The following is an 11168-nucleotide window of genomic DNA, read 5'->3' on the forward strand; positions in this document are numbered from 1 at the left end:
CATTTCTTCTTGATTTTTACACAAGTTTTTGGATTTTTTCATCCATCTGGTTTATGAAATATATGACCCTTAGTCTGAAATCTTTTCCTGACATATTGCATGCCTCTGTTTCACTAAGATGCTTTTCTGGCGATTCCTCCTTTTCTTTCCTTTGGGGGTTTTCTTTGTCTACCCATTTTTGGTGTCAACGACTTATCTAGATGTTGAGTCATGCAGTGGCTGCTCCTTGGGTGGCAGTGGCTCCTTAAGCTGTGGTTGCAACTCAGGCAGTTGTGGAATCGGCTGCTCCTCAGTTGGCAGCGGCTCCTCTGGTGGGTCTTGTTCGTAGCATTGGTGTCTCCTCTGGCTTGTGGGGGAGGCTGCTTGCACAGCTGCTCTTCCTTGGATGTGGTGGGCTGATCACAAGGCTGCTGCTCCTCAGATGGTGGCAGGCTGCCTGTGGCTGCTTCTCCTTGGACAGTGGTGGGCTCCTCACGTGGCAGCTGCACCTTGGATCAGGCTGGCTGCATGCTGTTGCTGTTCCTCGGATGAGGCAGGCTGCTCAAGAGGCTGCTGTTTCTTGGACATGGGCAGGTTGCTTGCATGGCTGCTGTTCCTTGTAGAGTTGCGAGCTTGTCATGCAGCTTCTTCTCCTTTGACGGCGGATGGGCTGCTTGCGTGGCTGCTACTCCTTGGGTGGGAATGAGCTGAACATGTGGCTACTGATGCTCAGATGGGGGCAGGCTGCTCTTCCAGCTGCTGCTTGTTGGACAGGTGCAGGCTGCATGTGGCTTCTGCTCCTCAGATGTGGGCAGTCTGCTCATGTGCCTGCTGTTCCTTGGACCGAGTTCGGCTGCTCAGGTGGTTGCTGCTTCTCGAATGGGGCGGGCTGCTTGTGGTGCTGTTGTTCGTTGTACAGGGGCATCTGCTCACACAGCTGCTGGTCCTCGGATGGGGGCAGGCTGCTTGTGCTGCTGCTGCTCCTTGGATGGGGGCAGGTTGTTCGCATAGCTGCTGCTCCTCGGACAGGTGCAGTGTGTGGGCTGGATGCAGATGCTTCTCCTTGGACAGAGGCAGGCTGCTCACGGGGCTGCTGCTCCTTGGACAGGAGTGGGCTGCTCACGTGTCTGCTGTTCTCATGGTTGCAATGCCCTGGGATAAAGCATTGGGCTGGTCAGAGGGGAGCGTGCTTCAGAACTCACAGGAGCCTGCGCCCAGTGTGGCTGCACTCATTCACTGTGGGACCATAGCTGAGGTAGCAGATTCCTGGCAGGGGTGGTTGTAGAGTCCCAGTTGTTCTCTGAGGGCACCCTGGGTGGAGTTGAGGCTGGGATCCCCATTATAGCAGCTCTCCCCTTCAAAAAGGTGAGGCCTCTGAGGATGAGCTGGCCTCCTGGTACTGTTTACAACAATAGCAGAGGCTGCCTAGTTAGGCGAGCCTGGTTAGCCTGCCCCCGAAGGTCCTGTGGGATCTAACTGTGCCACACACACACACACACACACACACACACACACCGCATGATCACACACTCCTCTTTTGCTCCCTCCCTCACTCACGCTCTCTCCCTCACTGCCGCCTTATTCCTGCCTCTGTAGTTGGGTCTGGGGTATTATTGACCCATTCGTGGATGGAGTTTCCTCTACAGGTGTCTTTTTATGTGGTTGGCTCTCTAGCACCTGGTCAGACAGGATAAAATTCACCTCAACAAGACACAATACAAAGGGAACAAAGCATGAATGTACTCACAACACCAATAACCCCACTATAAGTGACCATATGAGAAAAGAGAATTAGGGGAGAGAAAAGAGTGCACAAATGATATTGAAGAGAGAGAAAAAGATGAGAGAAAGAAAAAGGAAGAAAAAGGAGAATATATATATATATATATATATATATATATATATATATATATAATGGAAAACACCACAGAACCAATAGATAAACCAAAAAAATACAAACACCAAACACCCAGCAAAGAGGGTGGGGGCAGAATCTGTAGAGAATGAGCTTATATACAGAAAATAAGGTTAAGAATTGGATGAATATGGGGAGGACCTCAGTTCAGTATAGAGGAAGTGCAAAGGGGATGAGTGGATAAGAAAAAAGAGAATGAGAAGAAAATAATAATAATAATAATAATAATAATAAATTTACAAAAAATTGATTTCAAAAATGGTATAAAAATAAAAAATAGCAAATAAAAATAAAATAGAGTGATGGGAAAATGATGCAAAAAGAAATAGAAAATAAAACAACAAACAAAAACAGGAAAACAAAGAAAAAAAAGAAAAAGATAACAAAATAATAATAAAATAATAAAAATAAAAATGAAAAAGTGAAGTGTTGTTCCTTTGGCTGGCTTAAGATCCTAGTCTTCTGTACTGTACTATTTCTCAGTTTCCTCTTGCTGGGACTGAAGGTCTCTCTTTAGGCCAGTCCCTTTGGACTCTCAGGGACTATTTAGATTTTTTTTTAATCCTTTGTGTCATTCAGGGTGGAATCTGGGTGTGGCTGTATTGGTTGCCTGGAGACTGGAGGGAGGTGCTATCTCTTCAGGACAAAATGGCTGCCCAGGTCCCAGGCTTAGGTATGACTCAGCGCCAGACTTGCTGCCACTTCTCTTGGACCCCCTCCTCTCCCCAGATTCCACAGTCCACACCTTCTCCCACACCTCAGCCACAGATAAGTGTCTGTATCCAAAAGGTCCTATGAACTAGGTTCAGTGAAGAAAGGCACCGGCCACAGAGAGGAGAAAGATTGCGCCTCTGCGCACTCCTCTCCTGCCAGCACTGGGCGGTCTCATCAGCCCTTTAGGCTGCCCCCTCTGGGTTCAGCCTTTAGTGACTGTGGACCCAGATCTAGAATCCCCTGCCGTCCAGCAGTCCTGTGGTCCTTCTTTCCACAATCAGATGCTGTGCTTGTCCCCAGGGATGCAGCTTGATGCTGAGTGGATTCCCTTTGACCTTCTGGGTTCAGAGGTCTGGCAGACTCTCCTGCGCAGATCCTTGATTTTACCTTTCTCCTGGGATCCTCTTCCCTTCCTGGCTGCAAACTGTCTCACCAGCTGAGTCTCCTTCACCAGTTCAGGTTGGATGTAATTCATTTCAGCTGTTCATTCTATTTGCTCTGGGACAAGGCTAGGGACATGTCTGTCTATCTAATTTTTTAACACTTGAAACTCATGAAATCTGTCAAAATATTAGCTGAACATAATCTAAAGGAACAGAGACTTCAGTGACTACATATGGCAGTCTTTGCAAAAAATAGTTTGAAAAACACCTCAGCAAATAGACTACTATATTAACAAATAACAATTTTTTAAAAGAGTATTATGCTAAGGAAAATAAGCCAGTAACAGAAAGACAAATAACATATGATTTCACTTATATGTGGAATCTAATGAACAGAATAAACAAACAGACAAAATAGAAAAATACTTATAGATGAAAAGAACAGACTGAGAGCTTTCAGAGGGGCGGGGAGTTGGGTAAAAAAGGTGAAGAGATTAAGCAAAAACATACCCATAGACACAGACAACAGTATGATGATTACTAGAAGGAAAGGGCAGTGGGGAGAGGCAGAAGAGGGTAAAGAGGGATAAATGGTGATGGAAAGAGACTTGACTTTGGGTGGTGAACACACAATACAGTAGATAGATGATGTATTATAGAACATACACTTGAAACCTATATAATTATATTAACCAATGTCACCGCAATAAATTCAATAAAAATTTGAAAACATAATAAAATAAAATAAATTATATAATTAAAAAAGGAATTATATGTTACTAATTAAAAAAAGACTATATAGCCCTAACCGGTTTGGCTCAGTGGATAGAGCATCGGCCTGCGGACTGAAGGATCCCAGGTTCGATTCCAGTCAAGGGCATGTACCTTGGTTGTGGGCACATCCCCAGTAGGGGGTGTGCAGGAGGCAGCTGATTGATGTTTCTCTCTCATCGATGTTTCCAACTCTCTATCCTTCTCCCTTCCTCTCTGTAATATCAATAAAATATATTTTTTAAAAAAGACTATACAAAAACACTACAAATAAATCAAGATGGAATCCTAAAAAATGTTCACATATACTGCAGGAAATAAAGAAAAAGCAAACAGTGAAACAAGAAACAGAAATCAAAGAAAATAATAATAAAATAGCAGAAATAGGCTCTAACATATCAATAATTACCTTAAATATAAATGGTTTATGTACACCAATTAAAAGCAGAGAATTGTATATTGGGTAAAAATAAATAGTCACAAATTGTCTTCAATAATAATTACTTAAATGAATGGAGAATCATTTCTTTAAAAATTAAAAAGAAACAAATAACCATAAAATATTATATTGAGAATGCTCTTTCCTAATTAGGAGGTAAAGTAAATTCTTCCAAATAATCAAAGCCCACAAAATTCTTTAGCTAATAACTGGTTTTATAACCAGAAAAACATTGATCTTCTTTATTAATTTTACCAAGCTAACACGATTATGATACAAATTTTGATGTTTGTAGTGCTATAAGCGCATTTATTTATTATAAATAAAATATTAATTTATAAAACATAAAAGGGTATTTAAACCAAAATTACAATCAATAATGTTTTTCTTGAGAATGTAAGATATTTTAATTTTTGTAATGTATTAATATATGTCATCAAATTAATATGTCAAATGGAAAATATATGAAATAGTCAAAAGATGATAAAATGAAACAAAATTCAAAACAATTTCTGATTTTTAAAATTTTTATACTTTATATAAATTATTTAAAAAATACTCTTTATTGTGCTACATGCTTGTCTACTCAGCTGCCTTATTTGAGTCAAGAATCCTATCTAATAAAATAGTAATATGCAAATTGACCATCACTCCAACACACAAGATGGCTGCCCCCATGTGGACAGAAGATGGCTGCCACAAGATGGCCTGCAGGGGAGGGCAGTTGGGAGGGACCAGGCCTGCAGGGGAGGGCAGTTAGGGCTGAACAGGCTGACAGAGGAGGGCAGTTGGGGGTGACCAGGCCTGTAGGGGAGGACAGTTGGGGGGGACCCAGGCCTGCAGGGGAGGGCAGTTGTGGGGGACCAGGCCTGCAGGGGAGGGAAGTTGTTGGGGGGACCAGGCCTGCAGGGGAGGACAGTTAGGGGTGACCAGGCTGGCAGGGGAGGGCAGTTAGGGGTGATCAAGCTGGCAGGTGAGAGCAGTTAGGGGCAATCGGGCCAGCAGGGGAGCAGTTAGGTGTTGATCAGGCTGGCAGGGGAGTCGTTAGGGGGTGATCAGGCTGGCAGGCAGAAGCAGTTAGGGGCAATCAGGCAGGCAGGCAGGTGAGTGGTTGGGAGCCAAGAGTCCTGGGTTGTGAGTCCTAGGCAGTCAAACATCCCTCGAGGAGTCCCAGATTGGAGAGGGTGCAGGCTGGGCTGAGGGACACCCCCCCATGCATGAATTTCGTGCACTGGGCCTCTAGTGAACTATAAAAAATGAGTAAAACAGAAAAACAATCAATAAGAAACAATTCATGAAATTGGAAATGCAAATAGACAAATAAACACAAAAATATTTGGATTTTTCGCTAGCAAAGAATGAAAAAAATTTCACAAAGTCCTTATAAATTAGTAATTTAATGTTACAAAGGAAGGCATAAAATTAATAGATGACAAAAACATGCATTATTCATGTGTGATTAAGCATCTGGAATTTAAGAATTCCACGCACTGTTGAAAATAAATGTAATTTCAATGAAAATTAGTAAAAAATAAGAAGTGTTGGCCCTGGCTGAGTAGCTCAGTTGGTTCGAGTGTCATCCCAATATGCCAAGGTTGTGGGTTCAATCTTTGGTCAGGCCACATACAAGCATCAATGTATGAATGCATAAATAAGTGGAACAACAAATCTCTATCTCTCTTTCTCCCTCTCTCTCATGCTCTCTCTAAAATAAATAAATAAAAAATCTTATCTGCTAATATATTTCAAGAATCTTAAAACTGTATGCATTACATAGCTTGGTAATTATACTTCTAGAAATATGTCCTGAAAAATAATTTTGATTTTTCTTCAAATAATTATTTGCATTGATGTTTACAATTCATATGAATGCACTTTAAAACAAAATAAAAGTAACTATAAAAACAAAGATGTGTCAGATTCTGTTAGCTGTTTATTCAAAATTCACTATTCATTTTTTCCTCCCTTTCTAACAGAACATTGATTTCATTCTTGGTGACAAGTTGACCAGCCACAAAAACTGATTCTTCATTGGTCTTAGTCAATCATGGCAACCCCATTTCTATTTGGCAGGTACTCCTTTAGCTTCTATTGCAGTATAAAGATACTTGAAGCATGCAGTTCTGGTCCATAAGATATAAGTGAAAATCTCTGGGAGTTCTAGGAAAATACTTCTTACCTAATAACAGTCAAGCTACGTTTCCCCTGAACCTTCTTCCTGACTTTGACTGTAGTGTGAATATGTGATGTTTTGGGTTGTGGCAACCAAGAGGCCACAAGCATGAGGACAAAACATCAAGGTGCCCAAGATGAAGGATAAAAAGAACCTTCACAAAGTTGTTGATCTGCCCAACTAACCACAAAGCTCTCTGCCTCCAAACTTCATTAAATAAATAAATGTGCTATCGTTCAAGCTGTTAAGGGTTTTTGTTACTTTTAACTTAGTACATCCAAATTGAGTCAATGATGAACTAATTTGCCCACAGGAAACCTGGGACTCAAATCCAGGTGTATCTGGTTTATTTTTACTGAACCATTCTGACTTTGAGAAAGTCACTTATCCTCTGTCTTTGAATATTATTTTCCTCATCTAAAACCTATGAGGCTGATAATACCATCTTGGTGAGTCTGAGAGCCAAATGAAATAATGCACGTGAGAGCTCATTACAAGGTATAGACTGCTAAATAAGTATAAGCTATTTATATATAAAGGTTTTGCAGGAGCACAGTATTGCAATTCATTCATTTTCTCTGAGCTTTCTAGTGGTGAAGAAAAAAAAAATGGTACCAGAGAGGTGCTTAGAAAAATGTACATTTAATCATGGGACAATTTTTTGAGAGTTTGATAAGCAGTTTGACATATAGAAACACTTATTGTTCTCCCTTGGAGAAGTTCAGATAGCTAGCTTTACAGATAAAGGCCATGCACATGACAGAAGCATTTGTAAGAGATAGTTTTTTGGGAGTGACATAATTTGTATCATAAAGATCAATGTGAGCTCTACCCAGTTTGGCTCAGTGGGTAGAGCGTCGGCCTGTGGACTGAAGGGTCATGGGTTCAATTCACATGCCTAGGATTTGGGATCAATACCCAGTAGAGGGCATGCAGGAAGCAACTGATCAATGATTCTCTCTCATCATTGATGTTTCTATCTCCCTCTCCCTCTCCCTTCCTCTCTGAAATCAATAAAACTATATTAAAAAAGAGATCAATGTGATATTTAAAATAGATTTTGTAGGAGATTAAAGGTGGAAGTTACATTCACCTCTTCCCAGAACCAAAGTGTAATTACAACTAAAATATAAAAAAAGCCACGTGAATAACCAACTGAAGAGTAGCCAGACAGCAGTTTTATAACTAAGGATTTATAGAAGCCACATAGAGACTAGTAGGAAGTGTGGAGATGTAAAAAGGGCTGGACCCACACCCATGGGGGGTGGCTGAGATTCTGGAGGGATATCTCAGCTGCAAAGGTTCCCCCTTAGGAGGATGGAATCTCAACCCTACAACAGGCTCCCCTGCCCAGAGCACCAGACCAAGGAAGAGTAACCCACATAACATTTGGCTGTGAAAATCAGTAACAATTCTGTCAGCCAGGGAGACAGGAGTCTGCTAGAAACCCAGGAGTCCTCTTAAAGGTCCACAGCACAAAATCTCATTCACATCCACTCACCTAGGGCTTCAGCAGAAGGAAGGTGGCTTGGAGCAGAATAGAGTCCTCTGAGGAAAGACTAAGTTGCGTGGCTCTGGGAAGAAAGCTGAAGGGACAGCCACCAGAGTCCCTGTGCTTTCTTTTCCCATCCCAAAGACACCATCTTTCTTGGGTGGAACATTCCCCTCCATTGAGCATCACCCTCAGGGAATGCAATAGCCCAACCCTCTAGACTCCCAGAGCTTACACTTTGTAGGACAGTTAGCTGTTTGGGTCACGTGAATAACCAACTGAAGAATAGTCCAGAAAGACTCAGTGGATGTCAGAGACAGAGTTATGTGGCACTGGGGTGGAGGTCATTTGCCTCCCCTTCCCAAAAGCCTTACCAGAACAGTCCCCCCATGGGAGATCTACTAGCCCCACCCTCCTGACTCCAGCATCCCTGCCCTGCAGAAGTAGGGTTGTCAAGGAGGTCCAGAGGCAGACTAAATTGTGTGGCTCTAAAATGGGGGCATTTTGCCACTCGTGTTCCCCACCTGCGCAGAACCATCTCTTCCTACAAACATTGATCTGTTTAGGCCTGATGAATGCTGCTGGCCTCACCCTGACAATTCCCTGAGACGCCAGCCCACCACAAAGGTCCACAGGCATCTGGTGGGTGGTTACAGGCCTTGGTGTACCCTGGAACTTTTGCTGATTGGACTGAAACCCATAACTGGAACTAAGTTTGAATCTATATCAATCTAGTAAACACCGCTCACTTTTACCTGGTGACTCACTGAGAACCTATTTCACACAATTCCAGAGATTTTTTTCAGTGACTGACTTAAAAGGCAGCTGGCAGGCAGAGGCAAGTGAAGGTGGAACTGAGGGTGCCTTGAGCATTTTTAAGACTTATCACTAGGTTTGGTGATGGTGAAATCCATCCTTGGTGTGCACCTTGGCCTCTCCTATGCACAAATAGGCCCAGTAGAGGCTGAAACAAACTGTGGGTCACTTTGAAGCACCAAACATCTCAAGGCCAGTCACAAGTAGTGTCTGACATTGGCCTACAATATAGTCCCTCAGTAACAACACACCCAGTGACAGGTTTCAGATCACATAAGAGCAGGACTCAATTAGCTCCACAAGTATCACCTCCAAGGGGAGATCTCAGCAGGAACCAGACCCTGCTAGTGCCAATTCCACTTCATGTGGTCATCACATACACAATAGCTCATATGCTCTGGCAAAGGATAATTCCCACAGTCAGGCAGCCTGAGGGTTGACTCCACTCACAGAGGAGCCAACAATAATCAAGACTCAACTACAATAATAGGGTTCATATAACCCACACATGAGATATTCCTAGATCATCTTGCTTGGGTGATAAGGGAGCCTGTGCTACTGGTACCCACAGGACACCTTGCATAAAGTCACCAAACTAAGACTGGGAGACATAGTACATCTACCTAATACACATAAACAAATAGAAAAAGGCAGCCAAAAAAGGAAACAAAGAAACATGTCCCAAATAAACAAATAGGAGAAATCCCCAGAAAAAAATAATTAAATGAAATAGAGGCAAGCAATCTACCAGATACAGAGCTCAAAGCAATGGTTATAAGGATGCTCAGGAAACTTGGACTTAAACAGAGATACTAAGCATAAAAGAAGACATAGAAACAAAAAAGAATCAGTCATAAATGAATAAAAGATCTGAGATGAAGAATACACTAGAAGGAATCAACAGTAGGTTAGATGAAGCCAAGGATCAAACCAGTGATTTGGAAGACAAGGTAGCAGAAAACAAGCTCCTCTGACCCTCACCTTGGCAGGCTGACTTCTTGTTGGAGCTATAACAGCTATGGTTATAATCTTTGGGTTCCATATTTTGCCCATTGAACTGTATTAAGCACATGTGAGGCTCTCCCAATCTTGGACTCTCTCTATTGCCAGATGGTTCCTAAGATATAACAGAAGAAATATTCTGACCACCAGGACTTACCTTGGAGAGCTCTTGTCCAGGGCCACACAGTTGGCAAGTGACACACTGTCCCCATTGGTCCCAATATTCATTTTCTTGGTAATCCATGGTGGGAGGGCTGTGGGTACAGAACACAAAAAACTAGGGACCTAGTAGAAATAGATTGCAAGGTAAGTAGTAGCTTTGATGTCACTTGATTCATGTGCCCTCTTAATATTATTTATTTATTTATTTATTTATTTATTTATTTTCAAAATTTCTGTGTACTCTTACTAGGTATACCAGTTAATAATGGTGGATTTTGTAATAAAAGAAAACACGATAATTTCAAGAGAAACATCAAAAGTGCTTTATTCAAAGTAATGTGCATCGCTAGCTACACATTTTCCCCATCTTTCAGGTAATTTGTAGATACCATTCAAATAGAACTTTTCTTTTTTTGAGGCAAACCATTCAGAGACCCAATTTTCCATTTCTTCGTACGTTTTGAAGTGCTGCTCAGAAAGTGGATGTGCCATTGATCGGAACAAGTGGTAATCTGAAGGAGCAAGGTCTGGTGAATACAGCGGGTGGGTTAATACTTCCCAGGCAAGATCTTTTAACGTGTCTTTAACTGGTTTTGAAGTGTGTGATGTTGTGTTATCATGAAGCAAAATTACTTTTCCGTGTCTTCTGGCACATTATGGTCATTTCATCATCAAAGTGTGGTTCCAATTGATTATTTGTTGTCGGTAGTGATCAATATTAATGGTTGCACCTGGTTTTAGAAGCTCACAATACACCAAACCTTCCTGATTCCACCAAATGCAGAGCATTATCTTCTTTCCAAAGAGATTTGGCCTTGCAGTCGATGTTGATGGTTGACCTGGATCAACTCATGATTTTGTGCATTTGGGATTCTCAAAATAAATCCACTTTTCATCGCCGGTCACAATTCGATGCAAAAAAGACTTTTGTGCTGTTGAAGCAACATTTTACTGATGACTGTTCGGTTTTTCATTTGTCTTTTGTTCAGTTGATGTGGCACCCATTTTTCTTCCTTTAAAAACTTTCCCATTGCTTATAAATGATCAGAAATTGTTCGCTGAGCAACATTTAATCTTTCTGCAGGTTGTTTTTGAGTTTGACACGCATCTTCATACAAAAATGCTTGTAATTGTTGGTCTTCAAACTTTTCCAGTTGACCTGGACATTCTTTATCTTTCACATAGAAATCATCACTTTTAAAGCGTTTAAACCAGTGTTCACAAGTATCTTGAGATGGAGCATGTTCACCATAAGCTTCCCAAAGTATATGATAACTTTTTCTTCAAAATAAATTAAAACTTCCCACAAATGCTCTTCTTTT

General features: G+C 41.6%; 1 protein-coding gene across 1 annotated transcript in view; it reads right to left on the reverse strand.

Moving 5' to 3' along the window:
• Positions 1-9928, reverse strand: part of EDA2R (ectodysplasin A2 receptor) — a 35243-nt gene extending 25315 nt beyond the window's left edge. Inside the window, 1 exon segment of the mRNA XM_028135652.2 lies at positions 9842-9928. Within this exon segment, the coding sequence (XP_027991453.2) occupies positions 9842-9928 (87 nt within the window).
• Between the last annotated feature and the right edge of the window lie 1240 nt (positions 9929-11168).

This window comes from Eptesicus fuscus, chromosome 1, assembly GCF_027574615.1.
Source record: "Eptesicus fuscus isolate TK198812 chromosome 1, DD_ASM_mEF_20220401, whole genome shotgun sequence".
In the NCBI taxonomy this organism is placed as follows: domain Eukaryota; kingdom Metazoa; phylum Chordata; class Mammalia; order Chiroptera; family Vespertilionidae; genus Eptesicus; species Eptesicus fuscus.